This window comes from Mus caroli, chromosome 15 (assembly GCF_900094665.2).
Source record: "Mus caroli chromosome 15, CAROLI_EIJ_v1.1, whole genome shotgun sequence".
Taxonomy (NCBI): domain Eukaryota; kingdom Metazoa; phylum Chordata; class Mammalia; order Rodentia; family Muridae; genus Mus; species Mus caroli.
This window is the reverse complement of record NC_034584.1, coordinates 5,852,289-5,870,840: the sequence shown is the minus strand read 5'-3', so window position 1 is coordinate 5,870,840 and position 18,552 is coordinate 5,852,289. Positions and strand designations below refer to the sequence as shown.

The 18,552-nt window shown below is 37.5% G+C and overlaps 1 protein-coding gene across 1 annotated transcript in view; it reads right to left on the bottom strand.

Annotated features, from left to right (window-relative positions):
• The window catches only part of LOC110310907 (UDP-glucuronosyltransferase 3A2-like), a 98,447-nt gene that overhangs the window by 403 nt on the left and 79,492 nt on the right, over nucleotides 1–18,552 (bottom strand). The window contains exons 4-6 of the mRNA XM_021184076.2: nucleotides 8,113–8,647; nucleotides 3,491–3,722; nucleotides 1,350–1,569 (exon numbers count right to left, since the gene is read on the bottom strand). Of these exons, the coding sequence (XP_021039735.1) occupies nucleotides 1,350–1,569; nucleotides 3,491–3,722; nucleotides 8,113–8,647 (987 nt within the window). The remainder of the gene's footprint in view (nucleotides 1–1,349; nucleotides 1,570–3,490; nucleotides 3,723–8,112; nucleotides 8,648–18,552) is intronic.

Below are 18,552 nucleotides of genomic sequence, written 5' to 3'. Positions count from 1 at the left end.
CACACACACACACACATACACATGTATTTTTTCCAAGGACATACCCATAGGTCAGCATCAAACAAAATTGTTGGCATACCCTTGACACTACCTACCTGAGTTCCAACTAAACGTTTAATAAAATGCTAAAAATAAAATCCTTATACAGAAAGGATCAAAATTAACCCTTGAAGGGATTTTTTTTAAAAATGACTATGTCTGGAAGGATTGCACCTATGGTGCTGAAGGTGTGCTCACATTAAATGCATTGGAATATGTGACAGGATGTACATCTGATGAAGCGGTTAGAACATTGAAACCTGAGTATGTATTCCTATTTGGTTGTGAAATCACTGTGCTAGGTGGGCAAGTGATATGTGGGTCACCTGAGCATGTCTCACTTGTGCTAGACTTATGAAAAGTTCCTCTATGACAGACCTGTCTTAAGCCCTAGGAACAGAGTGGAAACTGCCTCTTCATGGTCCATTCTTTCTAGGTGCTAGTGATGCTTCTTCATGGTCCATTCTTTCTAGGTGCTAGTGTAGCGCAGACAATAATGACACACCTGTTGGAGATGTTGCAAATCTTTCCAAGTGTCCAAGAGAAAGTGACAGATAATGAGAGAATTCAAGGGTAGAAAAAAATCATAGCTAAGTACATGGTCTCCTAAGAGGAAGACATTTGAGAGATGGTTCTCCAAGTAGCATCACAAGACCTTAGGAGGAGAGACCAGCCATATGAAGAATAAGAAAAGGCCTTGTAGCTTGAATGAGAATGACCCCTGAAGGCTCATATGTTTGAATGCTCATTTTTCAATTGGTGGCTGTTTAGGATTAAGAGCTGTGACTTTGTTGGAGGAAGTTTGTCACAGGAGGTTTTAAAATGCCCACAAGAGGCCCAGTCTCCTACCTGCAGAGCAGAATGTAAACTCTAGGCTACTGCTCAAGTACCATGCCTGCCTGACTGTGCCCATATCCCTAATCTCTGAAACTGTAAGCCAGCCCCCAATTAAATATTTTATTTTATTTTATTTTATTTTATTTTATTATTTTATTTGTTGCCTCTTCACAATACATTAGTAACTGAGACAATCCTCTTCTGACTCAACTGGAAGTCTGTAGGTATCTGATAAATAAGCTGAAAGATACTGTGTAGATAAGAAATCATCACACCACAGTAGGTAGAAACATACTCTCTGCACTTCACCTAAAATTAGGATTAACAACAAAGGAAAGGCAGGACCTTCAAGAATCACGCACATGTTTTAACACATCCCACAAAATTCTGGTTTCATTGGAAAACAGACAACACAGATCCCTGTGTCAGGCCTGCATTTAGCCTACAGGACCACAACCCAGAGAGCTGCATACCTCTTGTCTTCTATGACTTCTTTCATGGTGAGCGCAAATGACTCTGCCTTGAGCGTCTGTAGCTGAATAGAAACACCAAGGTTCTTTGCTTCTACTCGGAACATGTTTTCAGGTTGGTCTCCAAAAATAGTAATCCCCACCATGGGTACTCCATGCTGGATAGCCTCATTTACACTATTCAGTCCCCCATGGGTGACAAACAGACGGATGCTAGGGTAAGCTGTTGAAAAAAAGAAAGATGGTCCAAGATTTCAGTATAAAAAGGTTCAGGTAACAGGTAAAACAGCAGAGCCAAGAAATACCAGTTAAAAACTCAAAACTGCCTGAAAAGAATGTCACTTTCCTAAACCAGTGTGGTTTCCTAAGTGCATTCCAAAGCATAGTTCTCACTCCTTATCAAAGAGTCTTCTCTCAGAAGCACAGGGAGACCATTCCAGAAAGCTACCACTAGTCAAAATGTATAGAACAGCTGACTGTGGGGTGTCTGGCTCTGACTGATACACCTACAATACATTTCCTGCACTTAAGGCTCCAGACACATCCCAGATAAGTGAATGGCAAGATCCTAAGACCCAAGGAGTCAGGAAGTCCTTGTAACTTTGATAGGTAAATTACACCTGCAAAATCTCAACAGCACAGCTTTCTAACCTGAACAACAACAGCATCAATTGACATCCCAGTATACATGAGAGGTCATGGACCCATCACTAGATAAAGAGTCAGGCAATGACAGCTGAGAGAGGGAGAATTAGCTTCCTCCCTCCCCAGGAATGAGCTCCTGATTGGTTTTATTCAATAGCAAATGGGCAACACTAGAAACATAGACTTGCAGGCAACACTGGCCAGACACAGCAAGTTATGTTTATATGTTTACTTGTACATGTATGTAGCAGAATAATTAGAGAAGAGAAGGCTCTGTGACTTGGGGAGGAGGTAGGTGAGGGGTGATTTATGGGCAGTGTAGATGAAAGAGGAGGGATGGGGAAAAGAATGCAATCATATTTTAATTGAATGAAAAAATAGAAACTAAAAAGGGGATATCCCAGAATGCAAAGTTCACTTGACTCACCACACAGATTCTGACTTCTCTGATCTGAGAAGCCAGGGACAGCTACAGAGGAGAGTGACAAAGACAGGCATGTCCCCGGTTATTGCCCTCATCCATTTCCCCTGTTAATGCTTTTTTCAGTTTTCTCATCCATGCTTTCTCTTGCTGTGCACTTCTGCTTTCTCACTAATTGTATCCTCTGTGTATTGCCTACTCTATTTGGAGAGAAGCTTGCAGTATGGGCACAGTAGACTTTCACTTCAGTATTTACAGGGCTTCCCCATTGCTCCACGCTCAGAACAAGCTAATAAATTATTGATGGTTATAAAGAATCCATCTCGGAATGTGTTTCACATGGAATCTACTCATGTTCCCTGGAAAGTAAGTCCTTCCTCTGTCGTGTAGCTGCAGTTTTACTAAAAAGCATCTTTGTCCAAAATTTCTCAACTAATTTTCAGCCATAATCTCCTTTTTGAAACTCTGATCTAGCCAGTATGGTAGTGGTGAGTCTTCACATGGCAGTACAGAACCAAGAACAAGGATCTGAAATGTAAAGAACCCTCTCTTGCCCAATTACTCAAAGTCTCAGCATTATATCTGAGGTTATCCGGGTTAATATGCAGGTAAATTCCAGTGTCCTTAAATCCTGAAGACTTCAATAAGGAGATTTGCATTTTCAACCTCAGTAGACAAGTAATTTGTGTCTGAATGTTTGCACTCCCATTCATGCTAAGCCTATGCCATGCAAATATTCATAGAGTCACTGCAAGCCTACAAGCAGGACTCTGTGCTTGCAGTTCACAAGTCTATGATCAGATTAAACTGACTATATTCAGCTTAGATACTGTTCAAGGAAGAAGTTTATTTGGAGACTTAAGATGGTTCCTGAGTTGAGCAGGAAACAGAAATTGCTGCTATACCTGGTCTGAAGCACAGCCTGACTCCCTAACAACTCCAGATAGCTTCTTCCCTGCCTTCTGGAGACTTATCTTTATGATCAGCATCTTCTGTGAATATCAGTGCCCAATGAGACAGTAGGTGAGTCTACAAAACATGAAATGGGAGTAAGATGGCAGATCTGGACAATCCTTACCCAACAGGTCATTCTGAGGAATCCAGTCCACTATTTTGACATTTGGGGCCAATCTGACATCTCTGGGCCAATGAGAATCCTTGCATGTCCATAGAACCCCTTGAGGGAGGCGAGCAAAGGCACTGTTCATCTCCTTAATAATTTCCATGGTCTGATGCATGGTTGCTATGGAGGCCAGGGCCACAAGGACAAAACCTGAGTCTTCAAACTGAGAGATAAAATTCTCCAAATCCTAGAATTGTAGAGGGAAGACAGCAAAGGAGGTGGTTTATAAAAGCCAAGGCAGTGTTGATGAGAAAGCAGGCCAGGTATTGAGTAAACCCATGCTTCAGGAGCTCATGTTCTATATGATAAAATTATTTCATAGTCCTTGTGCAACTGTGTCATGTTCCTGTGTTTGTGCTTATGGTGTCTGGATTTACTAGGAGCCGTTTTATGAGATTTACCAACATATTCTCACATAAACATATTTTGGGTTTTCGTTGTTTGATTGATTGATAGTTGATTGATTGATTGATTGATTGGAGCAGATTTCTCTATTATGTTGCCCTGACTGACCTCAAACTCACAGATATCCATCTGCCTCTACCTCCTAAGAGCTGGGGTTAAAGATATGTGCCACCATGCCCAGCCTGACATATGTTTTTGAATAATTAAGAATGACTTGGGGCAACATCATGTATCTCACTCATGTGATGATGTCCTTAATACATAACATACCTGCAAAAGTTCAAGATCCTGAATGTCTATGTCTAACAATATTTATGAAATTGGGAGTTTGAACAGTTGAGGTTGTCCTTCTTCACTAAAATCTTAACTAGAGTATCAGACTCATCATCTCTTCCATTGAAGGATATGGGTGGAATGGAGATTTGAGAGTTTTTCATGCAGACTTAGAGATGCTAGTGTTTTGGCTAATGCAGTGGGAATTCTTGATGAAAAAAGGAAAAGGAGTGATTGACCTTCCTGAATATAAGTTGAAAAGCCACAAATGATGTTAGTGTCATAAGAATTATGAGCAGGAGGGGGAGATCTTGTCAAATGTACCACTTGGTCATATTTTTGCTTCAATATTCCATGATATTCTGATTTTACTGATTTTTTTAATATTTCACTTCCTGTTTTACTGTTTGAAGCCATGACATAAAAGTAGAAACAGGGAAGCATCTTTACAGCACTAACCACCAGGGCTAACCTCAGTTTGGTGTGGTAATGATGTATATTACCCACATTGTTGGGTTCTTATTTAAGTGAAATTTGTACATTGCAAACATATGTATTATAAAGTAGAACTACACATTAATTTAGTATAGTCATTATGTTATCACTAGTCCTATATAATCTCTACTTAGAAAAAAAAAAAGCCTTTTATTGAGTAAGCATTCATTCTCCATGCCTTCCGTTCCTGAGCTCTAAATTAACCAATTTGATTATTGTGTCTCCATATTTGCATATTATTAAAACTATACACCAATGGAAATATGCATCATATGTCATTTTGTTGTCCACTTTACTTTGTGTACAATTTTGAAGTTTATCCACATCATTTTATATACCATCATACTTTTTGTGCAAGAAAAATATTAACACATATCAGGCAATTTTCATGCACCCATTGGTCAACATCTGATTTGATTCACTTTTGATCTCTTATGAATTACCCTTACAAGTGAATATATATGCATAAGATTTCACTTGAGTAACTAGGGTTTTTTTTTTTAATTGTTTAAGACACGTTGTTAGGAGGAGACTAACTTGATATGGCAGTTCTAAATTTAGCAATTTGAGGCAACACTAAACTATTTTGAATATCAGTTTTATCAGTATATATTTATTGTAGAAATATACTATACCAAAACTTTTCACACAGTCAGTTTTATATAATTTATTATCTTCTAGTTTTGTTTTCTAGGCTTAATATAAAGTAATAGTAACTTCATCAAATGTATTGGGAACTCTTGATTCCTGTGAAATTTCCTCAATGTCTTATCTTTTTCTTTTCTTTTTTTTTGTTTTTTGTTTTGTGTTTTGTTTTGTTTTGCTTTGTTTTTTTGTTTGTTTGTTTTTTTGTTTGTTTGTTTGTTTGTTTTAAAGACAGGGTTTCTCTGAGTAGCCCTGGCTGTCCTGGAACTCACTCTGTAAACCAGGCTGGCCTCGAACTCAGAAATCCACCTGCCTCTGCCTCCCAAGTGCTGGGATTAAAGGCATGCGCCACCACTGCCCAGTTCTCAATGATTTAAAGTACAGAAATAAACATTCACAGAGGCAGGCGGATTTCTGAGTTCGAGGCCAGCCTGGTCTACAAAGTGAGTGCCAGGACAGCCAGGGCTATACAGAGAAACCCTGTCTCAAAAAGCCAAAAAAAAAAAAAAAAAAAAACATTCACTTAAACATGTCATTAATTCAAAATTAATCTGCATAGCACTAGCCTAATTTTTGTATACTAAAACTTTTTGTAATGACATAAGAAAAACAGGGAAGTACAAAAACTGTGATAGACTGATAGTAGACTTCAAACATATATTTTATAATTGACTTTAAAAGAATTGGTCTGAGTGAATGGTGCATTTATTAGTTCATACTGGAAATCAGTTTTTAAATGTCTAAAATTGTGAATTTAATTTTCAATTCACTTTCAGGCCAGCACCTTTAAAACAATTGATTAACCTAATCAGACATTTATTACTTATCTTTGTTAATATCAACCAATTTTATACAATTAGTTAATTGAAAACTAATAATTGGTATGTTTTTTATTTATTGAATATAATTAAATATTCAATTTTATGCTTGATGTACAACAATTATTTACTAATATGGTCTACTAACACCCCCTGTCAGATTTAGTGGACATTCCCACCGTTACTCCCCAGTGGATGGCTTCCTAGCCCCAGTGAGCTTTTGTTTCAACATTTGGCAGGCTGGTTGGTTTCTATAATATCAGCTGTAATGCTGCCTCCCAGTCAGATATACTTTCTTTCCCTGAGCTCATCCCCTTTGGATTTCTACATCATCTGATCATTCTCCCCAGTCCTCCCAGCTTTCCCTTGCCATAGTCTATTAATTCAGCTTCCTATGTCTGTTGTCCTTTCAATTTTGCTTTCTTTAGTTTATGACTTTGGTTCACATTCTTTCCATAACTGATAAATTTATCCCCTCTTTTTTTGACAAAATCCTGTCTCATTGCTTCTCAAATCAACTGGGTGTCCTTTTAAGCTGATCTTCATCCTCTGAATAGCTCAAATCCTACAGATTTGGGTGTCATGTATTCCTTAAAATCCACCTTGCAGAAACCAAGTAAATAGTGTATTTTACATCTCTATCAGAATAGATTATCTCCTATATTTTATTTTATCTTCTCTGAAAATTTAAAGATTGATTCATTCACTGTACTTTTTCAGGTTCAGAGTCAAATAATCATTTTTAACTGTTTTCTTTCTGCATTTTTATATACAAAGATGCTTATTAATTTAAAATTCACTAAAAGATCTATGTATTTTCTTTTTTTGTAAATTTATCTTTTTACTTACTCACTTTACATCCTGTTCACTGTCCCCTCCTAGTCCCCCCTCCCACAACCCTTCTCCCACCCTGCTCCCCTTCTCCTCTAAGCAGGTGAGGACCTTGGGCATGCCCCAACCCTGGCACTTCAAGTTTCTGAGAAGGTAGCTACTGAGGGATAGGCCTATTTTTAATGAAAGATTTTGGTTACTGATACAATCTACACTCTAGCTTCAGATTTTCTATTTGCTCTTGACTTACTTTTGCATACATACATACACACAAACATATATATATATATGTTTGTGTGTATGTATTTATATATATAAATTTGTACTTACTAATTTATCCATTCAACTAGGTCATATACCTTGATAATACATCATGTTTGTAGAATTTGTTTGTAATTCTTATTGTTTAAAGTTATAATGTGCAACTTTTGCCTCATAATTTAACTATTTAATTCTTCTTTGTTATCTTTTAAAATTGTCCTGTGTAAATATTTGTCAATTCAAACTACATGAACAGCATTGAAAGCTTACAGTTATGAGCTCTAGTACCAAGGGTTCAATAGGCTAGAGACACTGAATAACAGACACAGTTCTTGTTGCCACTCCTGATAAGTTCTGCCCAGCTATATCCGTTTTCAAGAGTTCTCTGTTAATTCTTTAAGTCTTCCCAGTTACCAGTTATTGGACACCAGGACAGCTATCAATCAATAGTAACTAGCAAAGATGTTCCATCAAATCCAGGACTCTGGGGAAGCAAAAGAAGCATAGACTTTGTACCATATAAGTAGGTCTTTAACCTTGGAGTTGAGCAAGTTCCAGCACTGTACTTTAAGATGTGACCCTTGACTATGTCCCCTGCTTCAGCTGAGTTCTGTCAGGGGCTCATCTGGCAGGTAACTATTTCAACCTATGACCTAGAGGTCTCTGCATGAGATCCAAACTGACAAATTAAAATAAAAATGTCAACTTTAAGTGAAGAGCTAGTACTAATCATTTCAGAACCAGTGCATGGCAAAAAGTATGACTTACTTCAGACCCAGGATTACTCAACTACCAATACAGTGAAGGCCTCTACATGAAATCCATACCAAGAGCTAAGGTTTAACTCACCTGTGGTATTGGCTTAACAGGCTTGTCCAGTAAACCTCCAACATAAATAGTATTGGGAAATAGGGGGCGAGCAAATTCTAGAGCAAAGTCAGAACTAAGAAGCCACAGCTCAGCTTTCTGTAAAAGCTGAGACAAAACTGGCTGAGAGCCTTCTTCAAAATGCTCCTGGATGGTACTGTCGAACTGAGAATGTATTTTCTTTTGTCTCATGGAGAAATCAAAACTCATCAGAAAATTCTTTACTCTGCCCCAGAAGTCCATTTTGTCAGTCAGGAGAGAACCAGACATGGGAACATAAGACAAGGGGCTTGGGAGTCCAAAGTCAATATTGTTAGCTAGTATAGAAAGAAAAACTACAAATGGTTTTCCAATCTTCTCAGCAACCAGGAAAGAACAGAGATCCACTGCATCAAAATACAACAAAATACAACAGGTCTCATCCCTTAAGGCATCCATGATGTCATCTCTGCTTAGCAAGTGAGTGCATAAATTCCCATAGTGCTCGTATAGCTTTAAGACTGCTTGGAATTCCTGTCTGGAATAGGAAAGCATAACAAATATGGTAGGAGGTGTTAATTTCAGACTATTCTTTAGTATACACCAGGACAATACTTTAGGTAAGTATTACAACCACATCTCTCCACTTAGTAATGATTATCTTCAACTCTGCTAATCTGTTCCTCATATTTCTACCCTCTAAAATGTTTCCACTTCCTCTCATTCCATTTTCCCCACTTATTAAAAACCCCATCACCATCAATGTAAACACAGTTCCCTCTTTGTTTGCTGTTACTGACCATGACAGTTCAGAGTTCGCCGTATAATTGTTCAAATATATGATTTTTCTCTTTAAGCCACATTTATATAAGTTATCAAGTGACTCTATTATTTCCCCACCAATCTGTGTAACTTAGGACCATTTCCTCACTGATGATAGCAATTGTTTTTAAGCCCTGTGCTTCTTACATTCTATCACAGAAGGAAGTCCATAATATTACATTCTATTTCACAGAAGGAAGTCCATAATATTAGAATTTAAAAAGAAAAATCTGAGAAGTAGAATTTTCTTCTTCCTACTCTACAAATTAAACCATTAAATATAAAACTACAAGACTCATTTAAACTTTATTTTTATGTAAGAATGCAATGCATGCTGACATGCTGACATAACTATTCTTAATTTATAATGCTGCAGTTCTGAACACACTCAGTCATGACTCGTCCAGGAACTCTACTCTGAGACAGTCTTCACATCATTCTCTGTATTGAAAAAAAAAAAAAACCCTTTCTATAAAACTAGAAAAATGGACGATAAAATTCCTGCCCAGAGAATGTAGTAAAGTTTCTACTATCTAGAGATCACAGATTCAAGATGGGGTGAGAGGGTGTGTATCTAAACAGTATGGTGCAGAATCCCACAACAAAACCCTCAAGGTCAGAACCTAGAATCACTTAGATCTCTGCCTCTTGTGCAGAGAACATCAAGTCACAATGTGGACTTGGTGGTTTAAGTTCCTCACCCAGCTGGAGGTTGGCCATGTAGAGGTTTAAATCTTTAATAGTTACAGTCTAATGGAAGGTGTTTGTGGGCCCTTCTTAGGTGATTAAGATAGTTCTCATGGGACCCTGGGTTACTTCTTGAGAAATTATTATCAAACAAGTAACCCTACCCCCTTGATGAGCACAAACATACATCTCACCAACACCCTTACACTTTCAGTTGAGTTTAGCTGATAGTGGTGCCATTACCTTGAACTTCCTAAGCTATAGCCCAAATAAAAAATTATTTTTCTTACAAAATCACTATCTTCAATTATTATGCCTTATTTCTCTGAAATAAGAAGTTGAAATTTCTATCTTATATTCTTTGAATATATAATACATAAAAATTGTACATAAAGTCTTGTAAGAAAGACACAGATATAACTAATCACTCTTCCTACAGATTTGTCTTCATTAATAAATACAATACAGATTGAAGGAGTGGTGATTTTTTTCCACTCTTCTGTTGCCCTTCATCAATTTTTATCCCTCCATTCCATCATTGATCCAACCAATCACATGTCCATGTCCATCATCCAACATTTATACTTCAGCATTCCTTTCTGCCATCCATGTACCCATCTACCCACCCATCCACCCACCCATCCATACACCCATCCACCCACCCACCCACCCACCCACACATCCACCCATCATCCATCCAAACATCCTTTTCTCTTGAACTCATTCATCTGTTATTTTGTAGGACTTTGTTCATGACATTTTGGTTCAAAATTTTTATGCAAATTACCTGCCATGCAGGCTTTCTTTCACAAGGAGCTCAAATTGTTTTTGAATTTTATTTCCTTGCTCTTCAGGTGGAGCCCAGTTAATTACCTGGTATAATTTTTTCTGTTTGTTTAAACCTGAAAAAAATACTGATTAGTTTAAAATATTAATAGATAACAATATAAGGTTTTATTTTATCATAATACAAAATAATTTATCTCATTAGCTTCATATATATGGAAACTGGTGTTTAAAATACTATTATTTTGTCTTTTATCATTCATGTGACTACGTAGCTAAGTAGTATTTATTGAGACTTTATAATGACTCATAAATTTACTGTATTATAATTTGTGCATATTTTCACTTACCAACTCCTCCACTGATATATAGAAAAACAGAGACATACTACTATGTGGTAGTCAAGTCTGAGTACAGAGTTAAATAGTGTGGTTTGTATTCACATCTGTGATTCCAAAGTGTCAGCTCTTTCTCCTTCCACCCCCCTCAAAAATTCAGTCTTGTTACTTGAAAATCTCAATAGAAAATAGTTTAGGGTTTATTAATTTCTGATTACTTGACAGGGTATTTTACTAGCTACAAAGCTCCGAATGGCCTTGAATCACAGTCCACCTTCCAAAGGTCCCTAAACACTGGAAGTAAATGAATTTCTACTTTACTTAGTACAAGCAGATTTTATTTATTCAAAATGTTTGTCATTATACTCTGAAACCTGCCTTATGACCATTTTCAAGTCCTACTTCTCCTTTAAGTTTCAGTGTCTTGTCTAGAGCACTAAAGAAAAGCCCCAACTGCACTGCTTTAGGTATTATTTTAATTTCAAGGCAATCAAGCCTAGCCAAGGCAATAATCTTCACCTTAACTCCACTTAGGAACTTCAATAATTTGCATTTGGAGACATCATGTGGAATTGGGTCATGCAGTTTAGCTATGTGCTTCTTTGCTCTCTCAAACTGAGCCAGGTTCTTAGTTGTAGTATTAACTATGTCTCACAGTATCAAGGACATTAGCAAGGCATATACAGTCAAGAAGTACATTAGGCATATTTAATAATGACATATATATAAAGTGGCTCACATATCAGGATGTACCGTCTGCCACACAGAAAAACAGAAGGCATGATGTTTTCAAGGGGAATATGATGTAATTCTAATCTCAAAAATTAATAAATTATTAAAATAATAAATAAAAATTTGAGATTACGCATGACCTCTGGGAAGCTAATATTTGTAGGTGAAGAAGTCATGTGACAAGTACTGAGTACTACCACATGAAGTAAGTGAGGTGGACATTAATGTTTTGGAAGCAAACAGTGGCGTTTAATCAGCAAAACCAAGCTGGCATGGTTACTGTAATGGATAGTGGACTCAGAGTAATGTTTTCAATAGTCTGAGTCATGGGGAACTACGACATATACTAATTTATCATGACATTTCTCAAAGAGAAGTAAGTGAACAGGCTAAGATACTGCTAATAGAACAGTATATGTAAGAGCTCCAAAATGCTGATACAGGGAATGGTGCAGAGACTGGTGAACCAATAACTGACCCAGCTTGAGACCTATCCCATGGGCAAGCACCAATCTCTAACACTAGTAAATATACTGTTATGCTTGCAGACAGGAGCATGTTGTCCTCTGAAAGGCACCCAGCAGCTGACTCAGACAGATTCAGACACCCACAGCCAAACAGTGGATGGAGTTTGGGGACTCTTGTGGAAGAATAAGAGGAAGGATTTTGGGCTCTGAAGGGAATAAGAACTCGATAAGACCCACAGAATCTGAACCACTAACCAAAGAACTTCCAAGAGCTGGTCTAGGCTTCCCTGCTCATATGTAGCAGAAGTGCAGCTTGACCTTCATGTGAGTCCTGAACAACTGGAATGAGGGACTATCCCAAAAACTGTTACCTACAACTGGGATATGTTCTACCAGCTGAGCTGACATGTCTGGCCTCAGTGGGAGAGGAAGCGCCTAGCCCTACAGAGACTTGAAGTGCCAGGATGGGGGGAGGGGGGACCTCAGGGGGATACCCAGGGGCTTCCCACCAGCTCAGAGGAGAAGTGGGGTATGGGGAAAGAATTGTGGGAGGGGGTAGCCAGGAGGGAGGCAGTGAGTAGGATGTAAGGTGACTAAGTAAGAAAAATATATGAAGTTTAAAATAATTATAAGTATCATTGACAATCAAGATTAAAAGTTACACCTGATATGCCTACAATGTTTATGAATGTGAGGGCACCTCTTATTTGTGTTATGCTTTCTTATCATAGTTTGATAACTATTAATTGAATTTATTTTAGTTTTTCTCTATCAGATGAAATAAACTGTTTTGCTTGTGAGGGAAGAAAGAGTTCCAAGTATGGAAATCAAATAAATAACCCCAATCACCAAATCAGAGACACCAATTAATTCGTATTCACAGAGCCCTTGGATAAGGGAAACCAAAGTCTTTGAGGAAAAGATTCCGCAACTCAGACAGAGACCTGAGGTGCTAACCAGTCTATCCTCTTCCTCCTAAAAGCCTACAAGTTTTATTTACAAATGGGGGGAGGGGAAGAAACAATTATATCCTTTACTAAACATTAGCTCTATACACATTGAATGGTCCAAAACTGTAACTGTGGTCTCTTATCCAGAGTAGAACTCGGTGGCTCATGAATAATTGGAAGAATTCTAGTTGCAGTCCAGCTCACACTGACTTTATCCCCTCCCAAAGTGGAGCTGAGACAACCAGCATTGGCGTATTCTGTAGGCTGTAACCCCCAGCGGTAGGTAGACCACCGAACTAACTTGCTATGATTCCCACAAAAACTCACTTGCAGTCTTTGTCCTTAGTTCAGACGTGTTGAGATTTGCGCTCTTGAAGAAGTTATTGAGCCATATTTAAAAAAAATACAGAAGAATGGATTCTAAGAGTTTTCAGGTGTCTGTCATTGTACCAATACCATGCAGTTTTTATCACTATTGCTCTGTATTAAAGCGTGAGGTCAGGGATGGTAATTCCCCCAGTTTTCCTCTTATTGTTAAGAATTGTTTCCCTATTCTGGGTTTTTGCCTTTTAAGGAGAATTTGAGAATTGCTCTTTCCATGTCTTTGAAGAATTGTGTTGGGATTTTGATGGGGATTGCACTGAATCTGTAGATTGGCTTTGGTAGGATGGACATTTTTAATATGTTAATTCTGCCAATCCATGAGCATGGAGATCTCTCCATTTTCTGAAACCTTTGATTTCTTTCCTCCACAATGGTGTCTGGGTTTGGTAACTGTATATAGGATGGATCCCCAGGTAGGGCAGTCTCTGGATGGCTTTCCTTCAGTCTCTGCTCCACACTTTGTCTCTGTATCTCCTCCTATGGGTATTTTGTTCCCCCTTCTAAGAAGAACTTAAGGATCCACACTGTAGTCTTACTTCTTCTTGAGCTTCATGTGGTCTGTGAATTGTATCTTGCATATTCTGAGCCCAGTTATCAGTGAGTGAATATCATGTTTATTATTTTGTGATTGGGTTACCCCACCCAGGATGATATTTTCTAGTTCTATCCATTTGCCTGAGAATTTCACAAAGTCATTGGGTTTTGTTTTGTTTTGTTTTGTTTGTTTTTGAAGTCATTGTATTAATAGCTGAGTAGTACGCCATTGTGTAAATGTACCACATTTGCTGGATCCTCTGGTAGTACTATGTCCAATTTTCTGAGGAACCACCAGACTGATTTCCAGAGTGGTTGTAACAGCTTGGATTAGGCTACTTTTCCTTGTAATAAAATTCACATTACATGAATAAATCATTTTATCTAGTTTAAAGGGTACAGCTCAGTGACATTGAGAAATCCATTTAATCAAATGACCATCATTATTACCCTTGTACAGGAATGTTACATTGCCTCAAAAGTAAATCCTCTGTTGAAAGACATCTGGGTTCTTTCCACATTCTGGTTATTGTAAATAAGACTGCTATGAACATAGTGGAGCATGTGTCCTTATTACATGTTGGAACATCTTCTGGATATATGCCCAGGAGTGGTATATCTGAGTCTTCAGGTAACACTATGTCCAATTTTCTTTTTTATTATTTAAATATTTGTTATTAGATATTTTCTTCATTTACAATTCAAATGCTATTCCAAAAGTCCCTTATACCCTCCCCTCACCCTGCTCCCCAACCCAACCACTCCTGCTTCCTGGCCCTGGTATTCCCCTGTATTGGGGCATATAAACTTTGCAAGACCAAGGGCCTCTCTTCCCAATGATGGCCGATTAGGCCATCTTCTGCTACATATGCAGCAAGAGACATGAGCTCAGGGGGTACTGTTTAGTTCATATTGCTGTTCCTCCAATAGGGTTACAGACCCCTTCAGCTCCTTGGATACTTTCTCTAGCTCCTTCATTAGCAGCCCTGTATTCCATCCAATAGATGACTGTGAATATCCACTTCTGTATTTGCCAGGCACTGGCATAGCCTCGCAAGAGACAGTTATATCAGGGTCCCTTCAGCAAAATCTTGCTGGCATATGCAATAGTGTCTGCATTTGGTGGTTGATTATGGTATGGATCCCCAATGGGGCAGTCTCTGCATGGTCCTTCTTTCCGTCTCAGCTCCAAACTTTGTCTCTGTAACTCCTTACATGGGTATTTTGTTCTCCATTCTAAGGAGGAATGAAGTATCCACCCATTGGTCTTCCTTCTTGAGTTTCATGTGTTTTGCAAATTGTATCTTGGGTATTCTAAGTTTCTGGGCTAATATCCACTGATCAGTGAGTACATATCATGTGAGTTCTTTTGTGATTGGGTTACCTCACTCAGGATGATATCCTCCAGATACATCCATTTGCCCAATAATTTCATAAATTCATTTCTTAATAGCTGAGTAGTACTCCATTGTGTAAATGTACCACATTTTCTGTATCCATTCCTCTGTTGAGGGACATCTGGGTTCTTTCCAGCTTCTGGCTATTATAAATAATGCAGCTATGAACATAGTGGAGCATTTGTTCTTATTACCAGTTGGAACATCTTCTGGATATATGCCCAGGAGAGGTATTGCTGGATCCTCTGGTAGTACCATGTCCAATTTTCTCAGGAACCACCAGACTGATTTCCAGAGTGGTTGTACCAGCTTACAATCCTACCAACAATGGAGGAGTGTTCCTCTTTGTCCACATTTTTGCCAGTTTGAGGTGTTGATCTTAGCCATTCTGATGGTGTGGTTGCTCTTTTGTCCTATTGACAGTGTCCTTTGCCTTACAGAAGCTTTGCAATTTTATGAGGTCACATTTGTCAGTTGTTGATCTTACATCGCAAACTATTGGTGTTCTATTCAGGAAATTTTCTCCTGTGCCCATGTGCTTGAGACTCTTCCCCACTTTCTTTTCTGTTAGTTTCAGTGTATCTGGTGTTATGTGGAGGTCCTTGGTCAACTTGGATTTGAGCTTTGATTCTTTGTAAGAATGGATCAATTTGCATTCTTCTACATGCTAATTGCCAGTTGAACCAACACCATTTGTTGAAAATGCTGTCTTTTTTCCCACTGGACAGGCTTTCTCTGTGTATCCTAGCTGTTCTTTGTTTGTGTCCTAGGAAATATTCTACAGGAAACTAGTTATGTGTTTATACACATCTGTGACGCTGTTTCTTCCATTGCAAGGATTCTCAACTTTGTGGACAAAGACTATGAATGAAAGAGGTGATACCACTGGCTGCCTTAAGGATTCACTGGCAGTATTTTTGCTTTTTGTTCTGGAAGATTATTTCTCCTTTAGAGGTCTTGTTACAGAAGCAGAATACTACCACTGAAGATACCAAACAGTTGTATAGAACTCAAAAGCAATGTAGTACCCTCGCCATCTTTGTCCTAGCTAGTCTCTGAACCGATGGGGGAAAAACAATGCTGTTCTGATTAGAACAATAATACATGCACTCAATACTCCATACTCAATTCAATACTCAAGAGGGTACAAGAGGGTATCATATGTAGGAAGTGAGGGAGAGAAAGCCCAACTTAATATCTATATACATTACATGCCAATGGCTCAGACAATGCTTATTCTTCCAGGATAGTTTAAAATGGCCCAACTCTTTAGGAAATAATTTTATGTAAAACACTTATATTTCAGGCAGTGAGATTCTAGTTGTTAATCCAAAGAAAACAAAGCATATGTTTATGCAAAAAGCATTATGCAAATAAAACACTATACAATAAACACTAAAGAATTACTCTTAAACACAAAAATAAATTATATAATAATGTGAATAATTAATAATAATAGAATGAACAGTAATGAGAAAAAATAAAAGAATATAGCCTCTGGTATTATTTATATAAATTTTTAAATAAGAAAGCAGACACCTAGCAATGTATTAGCAACTAACCAGCAGTAAATATTGTCAAGAAGGATAACCAAAATCAATGACCATAAAAGCTTAGATGTGAATGAAATCTGTAATCACAAATAAATAGTCACATCTTAATAATGATGATGGGATTGTAGCTTATCCCCAACATTTTAATTTCATATATTTAATTTTGTTTAGCTCATGATATAATAGTAACACTTGAATGATTTTTAAAGAAAAGAAAAAAAACATCAATTTGTGGCCAAGAGAATTTAAATACTAGACATATTTACATTTCTACTTCAAACAAAAAGCGAAAAGGATAGGAACTGCCTATATACAAATGTTTTCACAAATTGTACAACAAAAAGTGGAGAGAATTTATTATTTGGTTAAGTAATTTTTATAATAGAGTTTATAAAAGAGGTCAAATCTTCATCCTGAGAGGAGAATTCTAAGTTTAAAAAAATCATAGGGACAGCTGGAATTAACAAAACAGAAAAGCATGGAGAGAACTGAACAATGCAAAGACTTGAGGGCAGTGCTTCCAAAATCAGCTCAATATATACATGACGGCTCCTTCTCAAATGAGCAATGACCTGATGAAAAATCTCCAATTCAGTATACCGAGCAGTCACACATAGTCTATTTCAAATGCCCAGCTCATGTTTATTTCAGCTGCTAATTTTTAGTGAGTATTTACAGAAGTCTTCCAATTGTTTTGAAATAGGGAACATGTTGAACATTTACCTTGCTTCCATGGTTATCTCTCTGAGGATTACAGTATTTGCAAGAAAAGTTACTGCATTTTATTAAATTCCACAAAACATAGAACTATAACATCAGCTCTACCCTGTACAATATATTAAGTTTCTGTACACATTACTGACTGAAGACATTAAGGAACATCCATTAAAAAATAAAATAGAAAGATCCAGGATTCCAAACTGGGAGTTGAAACGCCCTTATAGCATCTGGGTTCCAATTTGCTACCTACTTACTGAAATAAGCAAAGGCTAATGGGAGTGAAAATAATATGATCAGCAGAAGAGATTTAAAACATAAATCCTGAGCTATGGGTTGTAAGCAGCTACTAAGAATCACTAGAATGACCGTGAGGGCCCCTGTAACCAAAGAAGACAAGTCATTTGGGACATGCACATGGTAAACAATGAGGGACAGAATTCTGTGTTATAGAAAGGAAAAGAGCCCAGACTTCCAACCCTTACATGTTCCTTTAAGGCACTTCCATACACTCTTGATTCATGTATAATTGGAAAAAATATTACCCATGAGCCCTAGAAACCTTGCTTTCTAATTGTGTCTAAAGTCATTCAGTTGATGAAGTTAAAGTTTGTTAATAGCTATTCAAATGTTTCAATATCTTAAACTGATAATTTGGTTAGGAAAAAGTGGCCAATCAGGACATTTTTGAAGTTTAGATAGAATATTTTTATTTTACTTTCTTCTACAGAAAATGGTCTGTGATTAAGAGGAACTTGGTACCAACATTTTGACATAGCACAAGGCATAGCAAAATGGCTTCACAAGTTCAGAGTTTACATATGGTTTGTTTAAAAGCCTATAACATTTGGGAATTTACCAAAGGCCACAAAAACTACCAAATTAAGGTGAATATATACAACCACTGAGAAATCAGATGCTTATCCAGGCAGAGGTAAACAAAGAGCACAGAAATATTATTTGGCAAGTGTTAGGTAACCCAACTCAAAGTAGATTGTACATGCTTTATACGTATTTGAATGTTAACAAGATCTGCATTGAACTTTCAGAATTACAATAACTCAGGGTACTTTGCA